Here is an 18,538-nt window from a genome sequence, read left to right on the forward strand (position 1 = left end):
GAGAGAGAGAGAGAGAGAGAGAGAGAGAGAGAGAGAGAGAGAGAGAGCGCTTTGCGGTGGGGAAGGATAAAAGGAGAAGAGGAAGAAGAAGGAGGGACGAGGAGGACGAGAGTCGGGAATGAGAGAGAGGGAGAAAGGGAGAGAAAGAATGAGCCCGGGTAAGACGGTAGCCCGGTGATTTGTATAGGGCCTCTCGTATTCCACCTCCCGCCCAAGCGTCTCCGCCGCACGGCGACTTGGGACCCATGGAATGTGGAAGGAGAACTCTGAGGACAGGAATCGTCGACGCGGGACGGAGGCAGCGAGTGGAAGCGAGCATGGTTGGTGGGGCAAGGGCCCGGTATATAACGTGAGGGATTCAGAGGCGGAAGGGCAGAGGGGGCGGCCGGCAGAGAATGGGTCTCAGCAGGTCCAGTGGATATATACCTCGATGAAGCTAAGGCTGCGTCACAACAGGGCTTCAACGTCCTTCTTTCCCCTCCATTATACATGCCGATCTTTCTCCTGCGCCGGTCTCCTCGTAAGCAGCACCTCTCCTGCGCCAATTGCCGAACGTTCAGGCCCTGTACCGATTCCGATAGAACCCAAGAGACACCTGAGGTGAAAAAGGAAGGAGGACATTAGCGTTTCCGTTCTGGGCCTGGGGGACTCATCGCTGGGTTGCTTTAGATAGAGAAGTGAAGGAAATGTCTAATAGAAGTGGTACCAAGTTGGTGTGCAAGAAAATTTAAAATGGGGTGCATAGGAATACTTTTATACTTACGGGACCCTATTACATTTTTATCTCTCATGGAAAAGTACTGAAATGTAACTCAAATTATGGGCCTTACCATACCCTTGAAACTATTTCGACTACGGTTAACTAAATTATAATTAATAAAAAATAAGCTATTGTTTACAATTATCCAGAAAATTGGAGGGAACGGTGACACTGCTTTAAAATTATCTGTTATGAATTAAGTTTCTATGTGTTTTATTTGTTGAAACATTTCATTAGGTGTTGGAGGTGAATAAAAATATCAGTAAATTTTCATCAAAAGTATATTAACACTAGATTTATGGAAATTTCTTATCAGGTTTCTATTACCGAAATAATTAGAAAGCTTAGACAAGAGTCAGAGAAAAGTCAAGAGGCAAAAGCCTCTGTACATGTATATGTACACTCTGTACATGGATAAAAGTCGACAAAGTGATCTTACAAAACATAAAAACCAATCAAACCATACATCATTGTAAAAATATAAAATGTATTCGCAGAAAACCTTGCAACTGCAAATATCATTGCACCTATAATAAAAGTACACCTTGAGCCATTCGTTTTTCCCTTTGACACTTTTCTCTGCAATCACAAATACGCAATTACTCAGATAGTCATCTCCAAAATTGAATCTGAAAATTGCACAGAAAGATACACACACACACTGACGAACTAGAAATCTATCGAAACATGTTAGCAAATTATCTAAACGACTAGTCAGATGCGCGAATGTCTCACTGACTTAGTTTACACCGGGCGCATCAAACAGGTACCGAGTACACTGGCCACGGTAATACTTGCCCTTCTAGGAGAAAGTCACCAGGTCGGTTGGCGCCTGCACCAGGAGAGTAAGAATCGCTGTGGCCAGTGTACTTGGTACGTATTTGATACGCTCGGCGTAAACTGAGTCAGTAAGGCACTTTAGCAGACGTTGCCTTAGACAACAAAAGTTTTGACCCAGAACGGGGTACAAGATAATCGAGAATTTCTATATACAAGGTGTTTAACAACAAATGTCAGAAACTGTAAGAGTGATAATATAGAGACGAGAGCCAAGAACAATAAAATTACGTTGAAGAGTTTGTGTACATTTTAAACAGCGTTAAAAGTAAGGAAGGATACTTATGCTATAGGACACATTTACAAGTAAAGTAATCACAGTGTCTATGTGCATCGTTATTATTGAAGAACATTGGACATTTCTACTTGACAATCTCACAAAGTGAATCTTGATATCATCTTGAATCTTATATGTAGATCTCAGCATGAAGAGAGGCCTAAAGTCGTACAGCAATTTATTTTATTATTTTCGTACGATATTCCAAGTTCTTGCATTTATGCGAAGTAAGTGGATTCTACTATGTAGATAGCCACGATTTATAAGTATTATTCACTGTTAATTTTACTTTGCGCGGTGTCGTCCATTTCACAGCGTTTAACCCAGCCACAAACTGTTGGAAAGCGAAATAGCGTTACCTGCTTTCAAAGCGTCCTCAAATTGCATCGACGCTACAGATGTGTCTCCTGGTTCTGTGATCGATTGGCTGGATACGCTGGATAGGATGCTGAAGGGACGCCAAGTGCCCTGCTCGAGTTGTGACACACGTTAAATGAATACACGCGTATTTCGTTGAACTGTGTGACCTCGGTGCAGACTGTTTTATCATGAGAAGTATTACAAGCTGTATATGTTGCAGACCTAGAAGAGCATAGTTATTATAATATTAAATTCTGATCTATCTAAAAATTATTTGAAACTGTTGGATTAGGAGTGATTGAACGTCACCCTGGGAGAAGACACCCTCGCCTTAGACGTGACATAAATCGATTACACATGCACTTAACCCATTCAATGGCAGGCAAATTTAAAACGTTTAGCCTTGTTATTACTTTGATAATAGAAAGTGATATTATATTTTTTGTTTTAGAAAGAAAATTTACGATCTTCTTTTCCAATCTAAGTTAGAAACCAAGTACATTACTTTCGGTACCAGGTTATTCAAAGAAAATAGAGAATTGCAATAAAATGACGAGTAGCAAGAATGTGCTATCCATGCAACCCTCTGTTTTTATCCAAACAATTCACATTTTTCCTGATCATCGAGTACTTATCTACGTCAAGCTGTCTAATATTTATTTGAAAGGCTGAGTGACTTAGGCTGAGTAACAACCTGATGTTCCAGCATAGACTCCAATAAGGATGACTCAATATCCGATGCTTGTTTCTTGCTAATGATTAAAGTTCTAAACCAAATATAATAATTCCATTCCTTCCGAATCAGGTCATCCAAAGAAAACAGAGAATTGCAATAAAGAGACCAGCGGTCCCCTAGTAGCAAGTATGTAATATCCTCGCAGCTCTTCTGCCATCCAAGGAATTCGCATTTTCCTTTTTCCTTCTCCCATCGTTCGCCCTTTCCACGTCCAGCTTTTCCCTCACTCTCACTGTTCCCTCTTGCACGGTCACCGATCGAACCTCAGAGTTCCATCGATTCACGATGGAGAGAAAATTCCTTCATGGAAGGCTCCTCTCGGTGGTGTTCGTTTTGTCCTCGTCCTCCTTCTTCGCCCTTCTTTTTTTGGACATCCTTCCGTCTCCTTCGAGCTCTCCCTCTGCCCGTTTCTTATTCGTGTGCCCTCCGCCTCTCTTCTCCGCCTCTCTTGGCTCCGTCTTCCTTCGTCCCGGGTCTCCCTTTCCGACTCTCGTGGTCGTAACAACGGGGACACGTGTCCACGAAGCGAAGGCTCTCACATGAATGGGTCATTCATAAGGTGTAATGGCGTTTTATAAATTAAAACGCGTCGACGTTTGATTTATATTACGCGAACGCTAATGAAGCCCCGTGCATGTTGATGGCGGGGCAGGAGGGACGGGTACCAGGACGGCTGGAAGCCGAAGAAGGGGGACGAAGAAGGAGGAACGACGTCCAGGAAGGAGAGTTCGCGTTGCTCGAGCGGTTTTAGGGTTCACCCAGGCGCGAACCGTGCCCTGGGTGCAGGGTAGCGCGCACCTCGATGAGGCGAAATTCCTGTCCAGGTAAAGGTGCGGAGAAATAATAGATTCCGAATTGTATATTGCGTACTGGAACCAGCAAAATTAGAATTTTAGTTGTATGTAGGTATTCGACTTCCTGTGGACGTTGAGGAGCTCACAACTGAGATGGGCGAAATTTCTACGTAAGGAAAGGTTTGGAAAAACAAATAGAAAATTCGGACGCAACAAGAAACAAATTTTGTATAGCTTGTTGGTTTGAGCAGAATTAGAATTCGAGTTGTATGTAGATATTGAAATTCTTGTAAATGCAGGGGACGCACACCTGAGATGGGCGAAATTCCTATCTAAAGACAGCTGTGGCTGTTGAAGGGGTAAATTTGGAGATCTATACGACGTTGTTTGTATATTTTTAAATAAAGATTCATATAAAATTAATTTAATTTACAGAAAGTTCAATTTAAATATTATTATTTTAATCATTTTATTAAATTATATTTTGTTACATGTTGTATGAAAAACGATGTAAACATTTAACAAAGGTACACACTTCATCAATACACTTCCTTATAAAAATAATTCAATCTAAAGACTTTTATAACCTGAACCTTTATTGCTTATAAAAAACAATCTTCTCCAAGATGTCATCGTTCAAACTCTAGATTCGTCCCTACAAATATAAAGTTCCCTGAGGGAAACGACTCTAGCTCTCCCTCCTAAGTGACAATTCTATCAAATTATTTGATGTCAGATCTGACATGTCAAAACCTCCCCAGTTTAAACTAAATTAGCATAGAAGACAAAGTTGCTGAGAATATAGATGTTTGTATTAATATGCTCACCACAACTACGCTCCCAGAATTCTCTAGTATTCTCCTGTTAAAAAATGAACTCCTACTGTCCCTTTTAGAAAATACTCTCCGATCAAAGCAAACGTCTAAAAAAAAAAAACAATGCCCGAACGAAATCTTCGTCAGCGAAAAGAAGTGCAACGCATCCGAGATGACAGTTAGGTGGCAAGCGTCCTAGAGACGTCCCTGGGTTTACCTCCTGGATATATCGGTTAGGAGTCGGCGGCTTTGCCTGGAATTTCCTCCCGTCTCGTTTCCTCCCCGTCTCCTGTCTCTGTCCGTCGAGCGAATCTATCTTCCCGTGCCAGGGATCGTGTCCTTTTCACTTTTTCACTTTCTTGTCTTCTTTAACTACCCTGTCCACCTTTTTCCTTCCTGTTGTTCTTGGACGACGATCGGCTCTCGTCTGCCTCCGTCCGTCGAAAGTTGTTCTCACTTGGACGCACCCGGCGTGTTTTGTTCCTCGGAATAATTTGATCGGGATGAAATATGCGATGAGCTCCAGATAGTGGCCTCCGGTGGAGGATTGGTGCCGGTGGCGCTGCTGGTACCGGCGTTCCACCTTGGCGATGGTGCTAGTGGAAGCCACATTTTATCCCCCTCTGGTCCGTTCAACGGAACTCCATCTATCTTCCGTAATGCAACGCGAGGTCCCGCTTCGTTACCAGCCACGAGAACGCGGAATAACCCACGGAACGCTCTGGATACCCTCGTTCCTGGCCCCGTACACACAGTCGTTGATCAAATTATTGGAGCCACTTGAGACAAACATGTTCCGGGAGATTGTAAAACAAACGCTTGGGTTTGGTAGAGTAATATAAATTTTGTTGGAACTGGGTTCTTTTGATTAGTAAACGCAGGGGTAGTTCTTGTGATGATTTAGGGCAGAGAGGAGGGGTATATCTTGGTATTCAGGTGATAGGATAGTCTAGATTAGGCAGACTAGGTTTGAAAAATGCTGCATTGAAACATTTTGAAATTGGGTAGTTTTAGAACGTATGTATTTCAGGCTTGAGGCATTAAGGATAATGCAGTAGGGTTGAAGCATTTTGATGTCGAAAAATTGTAGAAGTGAGCACTTAAAGATAGTCGCATTGTAAAATTGAAGCATTTTAGAGAATTAGGAAATTAGAGCCTTCTACTTTTGATTAGTAAACACAGGGGTAGTTCTTGTGATGATTTAGGGCAGAGAGGAGGGGTATATCTTGGTATTCAGGTGTTAGGATAGTCTAGATTAGGCAGACTAGGTTTGAAAAATGCTGCATTGAAACATTTGGAAATTGGGTAGTTTTAGAACATATGTATGTCAGGCTTGAGGCATTAAGGATATAATGCAGTAGGGTTGAAGCATTTTGATGTCGAAACATTTTAGGAGTGAGCACAGTAGAACTGTATACCTATATTGGATTAATTAATATACATTTATAACTGAAGAAAAAGTTAAAAGAAAGGGCAAAAGAAAATTAGCTACACTTATGAAATTTACAAACGTAACTTTTCTTTGAATTGATATGAATCCGTGCATTGTCTGTAAATTCTTCTAAAATGCTTTTGCTTCCCAGATGAATGATTGCGTGAGAGAACTTCGATGTAGATTACACGTATACAGCGAATGACACACAATAGTATCTTGATTTGGATAATGGTTACACGTCATTATCAACGGATTCCATTCTTTCAGATGCCACGAACCGAGCGGAACTATGGCCTTCCGTTCTACTATGGTTTCGTATACCTTTAAAGAATGCGCGTCTAATAGTTCCACGAACTGTCTTTTTTTTTTCATGCTCAGGGGCAAAATTGCTGGACATTGTGCAACAATCGAAGGCCAGTCGGGACAATTTGACTTTGATATACATCCTACGGATTAGCGTACGGTGCGAGGCCGTTTGAGTCATCTCTGCCTACGATAGAAAATGTTGCGCAAGAATTTATACACTGGGATGTATTTTTTCACTCGGTACTCTTTGTCAGATGTAGTCTACAAAGGTAACATTCGTTTCTTATTCATAGAAGGAAAGTAGGAAGCTCGATAAAAAGAGAAAGAATAAATATTTAGGAGCTTTAGAAAATTTGTTTTGTCGAAGTGAAAACATTAGTAATATTTAGTGGTAATGCGTACTCTTTATAGAAATTGAAAATAAGTTCTCAATTATTGACTTTAATTTATAATTCCTAACGAATGATGTCTTACCAATATAATAGAATTTAAATTTCGGAGGTACATAAGAATCGCCGATTTTTGCCATCCTCCCTTTTACCAAAGACATCTGAAGTATCGTATTTCGCTGAGAAGGCCATGGCACCGGGTACTCGCGTACCAGGTCCGCCAGTGTAGTGTTAAAACTGCTTTTTTCCACTATAGCGAGAATCCTAAGAATAAGCCCGACCCGCGGAGTCCCATCGAGCGCATTCCTGTCGAAGAAAGGCGTTTTGTTCGACGCTGGTGTACGCATCGCGGAGGAGAGCTCGCGTAAAAGATAGCGAGACCGGAGCCCTCTCTCCAGCAATCAGGGGTGATTACGGGTGTAATTACCGTTACGGCGCATTGCTGAGCCACGGGGAATGGGAAGGGAACATTGTTTCTTTTCTGGGAAACCGACGGATTTACGGGGATCGTTCCTTCGCGGTTTTTTTTTCTCGCCGCGAAGCGCGAATCCCTGCCACCGGCTCTTTTCCTTCTTTCTGTCGGTATGACATTCTTCGCTAGCTTTAATTACTGATTTGCATGAATTTATTGGCAAGAAAGGAATGTATATATAATTTATCGAAACATTAAGAACATTTTATACATACATTCCAGGAAATATTGTAATTTTTTGGAAGTATTTCCTCGGAAAATATGGAAGCTGCCATGGAACGTAGATACTTGTGTATATTCTGAAGGCCAGTTTTCATCTGAAATCAATAAGGTTGGAAATTTATTACAAGGACATGTCTTTCTTCTATATGAACCGAACTTCCCCTTCCTAAAAATTAAAAATTGCATTTTTAGAGGTGTTTAAACAAAAGAGCATAATTTTTGCCATTTTTGTATAATTTCTTTTGCAGTACAACGATACTTTAAACAATGGTATTACTCCGAATGTAGGTCCTTGTGTAATTATATAAAGAAATAAAAGAGAGGCGTCTGATATAGTGAAACGACTTGCACATCAACCTTGTTTGACGATCCACGGTGAGCTTATTACTGACCGTTTCCACTGGAGCTGGTGATGAGACCGAAGTTTAGTTTGAATAGTTGTTACTTTCACAGCTGATATTCACACTTTTATGTTGGACAGTTTCAACACATTCAACATTCTTCTCAATTTCCATTTCTCTTCGAGAAAATCATAGTAGATATTTCAACCAAAACGTTGACTATTTATCGATGCTCCGTCTATGTTCCAAGTCGCATAGAAATAGAAAATTACCAGTTGATCCACCCTAGCCAGTCCTATTAAAATTAGTTAACCACTCGTGACCATCGAGATAATCCTCGCCATAGCGGTTTGCTACACGGTATAAAGTAGAAGTTGTGTTGAACATGATTCATACCAGAGGAAGCGGTGTTGCGCAATCAATCGAGTGAGATCTAACTGTAATAGACACAACAGAAATGCATCAATTACGAGTTCGGTAACCAAGTTCATTAAATTCAACAAGTCAGAAGATCGATGTACCTGGTACAATATTACGGTTTGAATGAGCAACGATGCTGTGATTGGATGAGGTACAGCGATTGAACGATGTAGCACTGAACTGAAACATTGTAGATAGTTGAGGAAGTGCAGTTTCTTTTAAGGACTCTGGAAAGAAGAAGTTGTTGCAGAACATGGGAAGATTTGAAAATATTTCGATGAAAAGGACTGAAATAGTATTAGTATTTTTGTCGTAGATGCGAGAACAATTTTTTGGAAATACGAACTTATTTTTATCAGGGTCGACTTAATGTCTTAAGGATAATATATACAGTATCTAATATTTAAGATATTAAGATTTTGTATATTATCTTAATAGGTATTACAGTATTAATAGTAAGATATTAATAGTAACGGTTAGGCCGATATTAACAAAATTGTACACACTTGTTTTTGTCATTATTTTCTCTCCGAGAAAATTTTGTTCGCCACTTCGAGTGCTCCAAATTAAATTCTGATTGCACAGAACTGTTCAGAATCGTTTAAATTTCAATTAAAAAGAAAAAGATCATGCTCCTACAATCGTGCAGGAAAAGTAGGAAACACCCTGTGTATTCAGCTAAACAAAAATGTCTATAATATACCCATTTGACCTCAGAATGAAACACTCACAAATTCTTCATTTTCTTAAAGAATAGGTATAACTCCCCAACTACTTGAATCTCAAAACGAACGTATCCATTCCACCTGGCATTCCACAGAATATCCCACGTCATTAAAATGTTCTCCCTGCTGGTCGATACCCGGTAAAAGCCTTATTATCGTGAAAATCACACAGACGTCGAGTACAATCTTCATTTGTACCCCTCGGGAGACTAGAATTTCATACATTGACAATAACAAACGCGTCAGTGGCTCGTTAAACGGGCCCGTATCACCTGCACCCTATCTGCATCCGAATCACCGCGTTATCGATCTCCAGATTCGACAGGAATCGTCAGAAGAGACGGTCCCCATCGTCCCGCGGCCGAGTGATCGAGAAAGTCGTAAGTCAGCCCGAAGTTCTTCTTTCGTTGCGATCTCTCCCTCCGTAGCCGAGGGCATCTGTGTTACCCGAGGTATAACCCGACCATTACCGGGGAATGTTGCCCGAGGGCTAACCCTGGCCCTCGTGTAACCAACCATCGGGGCCCATGGGGTCCATCTTATCCCACTAGAGATTCCCTCCAGTCACGGACGAACCAAGATCTTACGTCGTCCCGTCTCTCTACCTCTGTGTCTCTCCGTCTCCCTTCATCCACCTTTTTGTCCGTCTTCGGCCCGTTCCCCTTCTCTCGCCCTCTCTTTCTCGCTCTTTTTGTCGACCGCCACGCCCAGAACGAGCCTAGGCAACGTTCTTACTTTTTTACGAGCCTCGACAAAGATGCAGGAAAGAGAGCAAGATAGAGGAAAATCGCGCAAAGGCCAAACCAATCAGTCACTCGGCGTTGATCGCTCGAAACGTACCTCGGCGTAATCGCGCGAAATGTAGCGCACTCGCACGGTAAGAGTAATTGAGGGAGACAGGTGGATAAATTCTTGTCCGAACAGGTAACGCTGGAAAAGAAGACGCGAGGTTTTCCTGGAATCTGGATGACCGACATGATTGATATAATTGCTCGACGTACCCTTGCGGTGGCGCGAGGGAACGAAATCTGAGTTTACTTGACCTACATTAACCATTTAAGCTATAATAACGCGCGAGTATAGAATTCAGTCGAACGCGAGAAGCACGAGTCAGGCTCGTGCGTAAGGAATTTTATACCTGACTATGGCACGCACGGTCTTTCAGTAAATCGTAGGCCAAAGGGTTAAAAGCTAGGTGTAGTCGAAACTCGATATAGGATAATACGGTTCGACGGTAGCTGCGCGAGGAGTATGCGCATGGAAGAATCATGGCTAGAGTAGTCGATACTCTAGGTCCTAGGAATACTCTAGGTCGATACTCTAGAGGTAGCAATAGAGATTATTCTTAATCTTTTGTGTAATTTTCACGATAAGCTTCTGTAGAATACCACATAACGCAAAGGGGGATGAGAAGAACACAGTATTCGTTTATTAGATGTAAATTGAATAGGTAGTTTTTTCGGGTCTCTTGAGTTAGTAGGCTCTATTAATACTGAAGAATTCTTAACTCATCGTGAAGTCCAATAGGTATCCAGGGGAGCTGGTTCTATTAAGTGGATTTGTAGACACTTTCAACAGGAATTGTTGAAATAACAATAAGACAATTACGAGTCCAATAGTAGATTTATTATCACTCACCTCCTAAGCAATCTGCTGCTGTGCTATGCATATATTCAAATAATAAGATTAAGTACCCATTAATACTGGATAATTCCTCAGGGTTCAGGTATGGTGTTAGAGAGAGTTGTAGATACTATTGGGTTGTCCAGAAAGTTCGTACCAAGTTTTAAGAAAAATGCAAAGGCATATCTGAATTTTTATATATATTTATTGAATTACATAGGTACCATTTTGTTTCACAACATTTCCATCTTTTAAGGGATGGATATATGTTATTCGTTTCCAACCATTTCAATATATTTAAACCTACACCACCAACAAAAAATTGGCATGGACTTTCTGGACAACCCAATATGTACTGTACGTACTTCCATGCAGTCTCGATACAATATACAAACAGTAGGAGTCGCGGAGATATCAACAAGAAACCTGCAGGTTTACTAGTAGATTCAATAACCACTCATTTTCTTAGCACCCTGTTACTGTGCCACGCAGATACTTAAACAGCGAAATTGAATACACATTAACACTAAACGATCCCTTGGAGACTGAAAAACGAAATCAAAATGGTTTTCAACTATAAAAGAAATAATTCGGATCTGAGATGGTTAATAATTTCATTCTTTTATGGAATTTGTTCATTTGTCATTAAGAAGGAGACCTCACCACAATTATCGCATCACCCACTGTTTCCATCAGAAAGATGAAAACAGCCCCGAGCGTTCCATGCAGAATACCGATTCCCTTAAATTCCTCGACAACCAACGGAGAGAAGAATGTTGAATATGAAATTCGCCGCATATTTTTCGTGGCTTTCGGCCCTCTCGCGATGCCCTCTGAACTTTTCTTTTTAATGACGCTGCTGACTCTTGCCCGGGCCGCAAGAAATACGATGTTCTGACCTTCTTAGGTCGCCACCCCCAACCTTCTTCTCCCGTCCGCCTTAACCTTCCTTCCTCTCCTCCTTCATCTTTCTTTTCGTTCGTCCTTCTCCCGTTCTTCTTTTTCGTCGTCGCCGTTCCCCGTCCCTTCCGCCCGTACTCCTTCTCCTCCTCTTCTTCTTCTTCTTCATCGTGTTCTTCTTCTGCCTCTGGTTCCCTCTTCCTCTTTCACGTCCGAAGGAAGGGAGCAGAAAGGAAAGCGGAGAGACGTCGGCGAGGCCCCGGGTTGGGCCTCTTCACCACGGAGAGTGCATTACATCCCCCCGGCTCCTTCTTCTTTCATCCTTGGCCGGCTCCACCGCGGAATGTGGCTCGATCCGCTCCTTCGTGTCTGAAAGGCAGCATGCCACACGTGGCACCGGACGTCGACGAGGTGGACGGCTCCGGTGTATCTCGGGCAAATCGAAATATGCTAAATACAGGGTGTCCGAGAATCCTCGACTCCTACTTTGTCCGAGGAAGAGTGGCGCGCTGGAGGGAAGAAGGTGGCGCGGGAGAGGAAAGCGGAGAGGAAGGTGAGCGAGGACGAAAAGGGAGAGACACGAGAGTAACGGAGAAGAATCGAGAGGCGCGGCTCTCCTTCGTGAACACGAACGACACTACCCGGACCGGCTCCTCGCGACGTGGAGTTTTATTGAGGAGCAGATGTTTGAAACGTAACCTGTAATGATTCCGCGGTGTACGTACGCGAAACGCCCGGCTACGTACCCTGCATCTATGGTTTCTGCCGATGAAAGAGCGTGACGATAACATGTTTTATTGCGGCCCCGGCCGATAATAGCGGTTGCCATCTAAACGGGACGAGCGGTTTCGGTCAGTGACATCCACGGCATTCTTTGCGGAGGTTTGGTTTACGCCTTCTCTGGAAACTCTTTTCGCAAAGGTTCCGTGAAACGACCCCTGGTTGCCTCTCGAGCGATCGTTGCTGAAGCGTTGGAAACCGTAAACCTAATCGCGATCCGTACATTTTTCTGTTCGAACGACGATTTGGGTGATGCGGAGGACGATGTCTGCATGGGGTGTTTGTGTACCGGTCGTTGAGTGCAACAAGTAGTCGCATGGGTACTTGGCTACTGAGAAATTGTGGACAGTGTTGTTAAATCCTGGCCGAGACACTTGGTGGTTGTTGGTGGATTGAAAATAAAATGTGTTGCAAGTAGATATCGCAACTACACCATTCACAATCGTGCTTACTTTACCCTGTATGAATATGAATAAAATATATACTTGGCACGATGACTGCCGGACAAATATTCTTGAAAATTTCTGCTAGGATTAAATATTATTTAGATTATCGGAGATTATTTTTGTAACTTCGTCGAAATTCATGAATTTCATTCAAATTCATTTCCTTTCGTGCTTAACTTTCAGAATTAATTGCTCCGGAATTGTTTCCAGCATCAACCAATCTAGCGATATTCTAATAGGTGGGCCCCAAATTGTAGTACCCAATGTACTTGGTACAATTCTAAATTCCTGTCTCGTTACTGGTACTGTTTTTCAAGGCAATAGACTGTTCGTGGCTGTAGCCATGTTCAGGGTATTATGCCCAAGAACAAAAAGGCCCAGTTCTAGTGTCGAGCAATCTAGAAATCTTCTCCTAGAAAGGATCCGAAATCATACTAACCAGTGTAATTATTCCAATTCAGAACATCATGTTACGTTTCTTATAATATTTTCCAGGTCAATGTAGTCGTGTCTAGGGCCCAAGTACGATCATGTCTCATGCCTCAGTGCGAAAAGCCCCAGTTCCAATATCGATCAATCTACCAATTATCTCCTAGAAAGGCCCCAAATCGTAGTATCCAATGTACTTCTTCCAATTCTAAATTCGTGTCTCGTTTCTAGTACTATTTTCCAGGCCGATCGTGACTGCGGCCATGTCTAGAGCACGATGCCCAATAATAAAAAGGCCCAGTTCTAGCGTTAACCAATCCAGAAATTTCATTATAATATATTCCAAAGTAATAGATCGATTAGCCACTGCAGTCGTGTCTAGGGCCCAAGTACGATCATGTCTTAAGCCTCAGTGCGAAAAGGCCCAGTTCCAATATCAATCAATCTACCAATTATCTCCTAGAAAGGCCCCAAATCGTAGTATCCAATGTACTTCTTCCAATTCTAAATTCGTGTCTCGTTTCTAGTACTATTTTCCAGGCCGATCGTGACTGCGGCCATGTCTACAGCACGATGCCCAATAATAAAAAGGCCCAGTTCTAGCGTTAACCAATCCAGAAATTTCATTATAGTATATTCCAAAGTAATAGATCGATTAGCCACTGCAGTCGTGTCTAGGGCCCAAGTACGATCATGTCTCATGTCTCAGTGCGAAAAGCCCCAGTTCCAATATCAATCAATCTACCAATTATCTCCTAGATAGGCTCCAAATCGTAGTAACCAGTGTACATTCTTATTCCAATTCTGAACTCCATGTTTCGTTACTAGTAGCGTTTTCCATGCCGATCGTGACTGCGGCCACGTCTAGGGCATGATGCCCGAGTGCGAAGGGGCCCAGTTCCAGGTTCCAGATCGAGTTCCAGTTCGGAAAGCGCGTCGCGTTGTCGCGCCATGAGGGTCTGGGACCCGAGTGTCTGGCCCCATGTGGGCAGGACAGGTTTGGGGGCCCTCTCATTCACGAACATCTCCTCGCCGACAAGCTCTTTCATTGTTTCGCTCGTTTAGGGGTATCGGCATTTCGGACCATCAGCCGTGCAAAAAGTCGAGCGAGGAGAATGGGTCTCCGAGCTCCACGCAACGACCATATCAGGGCACCGTGGACGCGTATGTGCGGGCCCTTGTACGGGCCCATTTGGCCCGACCGAGGCCCCCGAATGTCGCGGGGCCCGTCGTTCCGAGCAGCTTGTATTTGCTCCGCGATTATAATAAAGGAACACCGTCGCTACCGATAAAATTAATTTGTCAGACGACAGGGACGACCGGAGATCCTCGGTTCTCGAAACCAAACGTCACCGAGAAATCTTTTCGAAACACTTCTCGCGGGCCCTTGGGCCCATTTCTGTCCAATTATATCATCGAAGTTATTATCGTGTTTCGATTGCAATTTTAGAAAGGGATCGAGGTTTTATGGATGATATTAGTTTGTCAACCGATACGAAGACGTAACTCAATCCCTTTGGATTATTTTGGTATTATTTTATTGTGAAAATTATCGTCGCATTTGATTCGCATTAAGTGGAAAAAACACTGTCCACTTTTGTACCATTAATTTGCCCGATTAAGAGGATGGGTAGAAAGATTCGGTTCTCAATACAGAATGTTGTAAACAAATCTTTTGGGAACACGGCTCATGGGCCTTTGGGTCCATTCCTGTTCAATTTTATTATCGAAATTATCATTGTGTTTCGACTGCGATTTTAGAAAGGGATCAGTGTTAGTATGGATAAAATTGATTTATTAATGCCTCAGAACTTTTGGGACCATTTGTTTAATTACCATATCTAAATTATTATTGTATCTGTAATTATAATAAAGGATCACTATCATTATGAATGAAATTAATAAAACCCTCCGTTTTCTAAACGATATCTGCAATCCATTCGTAGTTTTCAATGTTAGGATCTAGGAAATTTTCTTAATCTTTGAACACTACAGTAAATAAGAAATACTTTTATACCGAAACGAAATTGTTTAACCAACATTAATTATTGTTTTTCCTAATGTTTCAGACGGCGAGTACCTGTTCGTCGATCCCGAGAATAAATTAAGCAAATACGCACCGAAGAACTGGCGAAGTTCTCATACATACGTAAGTGGCTCGATCAAATCATGCTAATTAAATGGTTGTTAGTTTTAAACTATATACATATATAGTACTGGGCAAAGGTACACTATTTCTTTCTTATTGATATCTTCGAAGCAAAACAAACTCCGGAAAAAAGACATATGTGAGATGGATACATAACGAGTGGTTAATGTTACGCTGACATATTCATTACAAGCGTTCTAGTCGTCTGCTATAATAACAAATTAGACACAGATTTCCCTCGATACACGTGATGTTTTGCGTAATTTTTAATTCGATGCCACGGCTGCATCACGATGAAATTCGAGGCGAAAGAGTGTGAAGAATACGATAACACGATTGTCGCGTCAGTGCGTTCCATATTATGCATACTTGAGGAATTCACAAGTTTAGGCGATTTAAATACACAGCAAGCGTGACACCGACTAAATATGATACGTCCCTATCGATAAATTACGCGGCAGGACTAAAAACGATGTCAGGTTAAATATCGACACAAAATTAGATCCTCGAAAAAATGTCAAAATATGTTTTACCATTTTGGCAATTTTAATAACCTTGATGGGTTTACGTACGGCATTAATTTTTCTACTTGTATACAGATTATCATATTTCTCGTTCTCATTTTTAAAACTTTCATCTTTTCTTTTAAGATAGTATCGATTAATCAGATTTAATTATGATTAAACTGATTAAACTGATATAATTATGATTATACTTATAACTGCAAAAGTATTTCCTTATTCTCATGATGCATTCACAGAAATAATTATTCCACTTTGCATACCAGTAATACAATCAATTTTCTTCGCCTTGAAATCATTTTGTAGAATTTATAGTATCCCGATGGTCTCCGAAAGAATAACTCAATTCTCTGGTTCGGCAGTTATATACATTCAATAAATAAATATTAATAATAATCTCACAATGAATTACTAATGTTACTCGTAATAAATATATCTGTTCGAAATTGTTCGACCAAACTATTATTATCACTACTTACTTCACTCTTTGAATTGCATCAAGGGGGTTCAATTATTTTTAAAAGAATTCCTAAAAATCACCTCATATTTTCAGCGTCCTGAGCCGAGCTCTCCCCTTAACTCCGAAACATAATCAAATTTTGGCCAGTATAAAAAAAAAACGACATTACTCATGGGTACCCCTGATATAATGCTCGCGATTGGGTGGAGAAGCTCGAACGGTACGTTTCGCCGCGAGGAATTGAGAAAAAGACGATTTAAGAGCAAAAGAAGTTTGGCTCGCTCCAGGCGAAAGGAGAAGGGTGCGTAGAAGGCCCTCCTCGGTCAAATTAGCATTTCCATCCGCGGGTGCACGATGGCGGCCGTGGTTTTGCCCGGAGGGTAGCGCTAAACGAGCGTACAACAGCAGTCCTCTTCAAGACGAGTAGCCTCGCAATATACCCTGGCAAACTCGTCGTCGCCACCACGGATACATTGGTGTTGCCTTTTCGTTCCCTGTTCAAGGCCCAGGTTCCCTGGTACGCCTCGTGAAACACCGATCCCGACGCTGTTTATCACCGAACCAATTCATATTTTACAGACGTAGGTTCCTTGACCTATCACCCCGTGCACGGTAAATCACTTTTTATCAGGCCATTTCACGTGCAACGTCGGTCGTGGAAGTTAATTCGAAGGGTAAACCGGCAAAAGTGCGCCGGGGACTCTTGAATGGTTATTTTTTCGGATGATTTTTCAAATGGCTACAGATTAGCTGGCTTCTTTCTGAAGAGATTGCGAGTGGCAAATAGAGGATTGTTGGGGGGGAAAAAGAAATATTTATTTGGGTATAATTGTATTACGAAATTTGGCTTTTGGTTGGAAAGAAATGTGACGTAGGGTGTAGGAATTCACATCATTGTTTCCGAGTTAATTTGAACTAGATTTGTAGAACATTGAATTGTATTTATAAAAAAACAATACATGTGCCACCTTTCACTTGTAGGGAAACCTTAATTGCTATTTATTCTGGATACACAATTATTGCCTGTGCTAATCCCGTTTACAATGCTACTGCCTGCTAATTTCTTTAGACATTGATTGTCCAAAACTTTTATTTGATGTATTGAAACAAAAATTCAAATTATGTCATTCTTCTAAGTAATGTTACAACGAGAATATCTTTTCCGACGACATCACTGTAGTTAAACGACTAGGAACCACGATACTTTTCGATACGTAAATTCAGTTATCATGTCATGATATCAATAATATACAACAGAATCAATTCTTAATTAATCAAAAATACGATTTGCAAGTCTGGTACTAACTTTTATAACCTCCTACCGAGAAACCGATACTTTCACCCTTAATTTCATTTTTAAAATGGAACTTCCCTGGTCAGTTAGGAACGATTCGTCACCACGTCTCACAGAGATGTTTTCCCATTCATTCATACCTGTCGCCCAACAAAGGAATTCTGTTCCCCCGTGGGGCCCCCTTCCTCTCAGTTAGCGGAACAATTTCAACGATTCCCGATTCCAAGCTTTTCCCCGATGGCCGGGAGACTCGAGCCGCAGGAATTTGTCAACTCCGCAGAACGCGTCCGATCGCCGGACACCAGGACACGACCGGCTGAAATTGCGGATGGGACCACGTCGGGGGGCCCCCCCGAGAGAGACAGAGCGTGCCGCCTCGTGCGATATCTTCGTATCTGCTCGGAGCGGTGGGACCCCCGTTTCGCTAATGACGGTCCACACCAATAACCAATAAATACTGGCCCGGTAAAACCGGGCTACCGGACTACGTGCTTATCTCGAGGGAACATCGGCCGCGAGGATTTTCTGCAGCCGTGCGAGAGGTCCTCGGCTATTAAAACTGGGCCCCTCCCCTATCGGCGCTTTCTTGGCTCCCCACTTTCTACCAGTTCCCTCTCTCGCTCATTTCCTCACTCCGTTCCCTTACTCTCTCACTCTCTAATTCTCTCACTCGCTTACTTACTTGCTCCACTCATTCATTCTCTCACTCACTCGCTCAATCACTCCATTAAATCATTCCCTCGCTCGCTTACTCACTACTCTCTCACTTTTCTCATTTACTCACGAACTCATCCATTACACTTACTCCACTCACTCTTTTCATTCACTTCATTCACTACTCACTTACTCTTATTTCTCGCATTCATTCATTCTCTCGATCCACCTTTTTACATAAAACTTCATTCCTTCACTCATTCACTCACTTCATTCGCTTCATTCACTTCATTCGCTTCATTCACTTCATTCACTATTCACTGACTCTTATTTCTCGCATTCATTTATTCTCTCGATCCACCTTTTTACTTAAAACTTCATTCCTTCACTCAC

The 18,538-nt window shown here is 42.0% G+C and overlaps 1 protein-coding gene across 1 annotated transcript in view; it reads left to right on the forward strand.

The window, feature by feature from the left end:
* LOC128884583 (protein expanded-like) overlaps positions 1–18,538 on the forward strand; it is a 117,190-nt gene that overhangs the window by 78,455 nt on the left and 20,197 nt on the right. The window contains exon 5 of the mRNA XM_054138057.1: positions 15,137–15,216. Coding sequence (XP_053994032.1) covers positions 15,137–15,216 — 80 coding nt within the window. The remainder of the gene's footprint in view (positions 1–15,136; positions 15,217–18,538) is intronic.

The sequence above is a fragment of the Hylaeus volcanicus genome, chromosome 1 (genome assembly GCF_026283585.1).
Source record: "Hylaeus volcanicus isolate JK05 chromosome 1, UHH_iyHylVolc1.0_haploid, whole genome shotgun sequence".
Classification (NCBI taxonomy): Eukaryota; Metazoa; Arthropoda; class Insecta; order Hymenoptera; family Colletidae; genus Hylaeus; species Hylaeus volcanicus.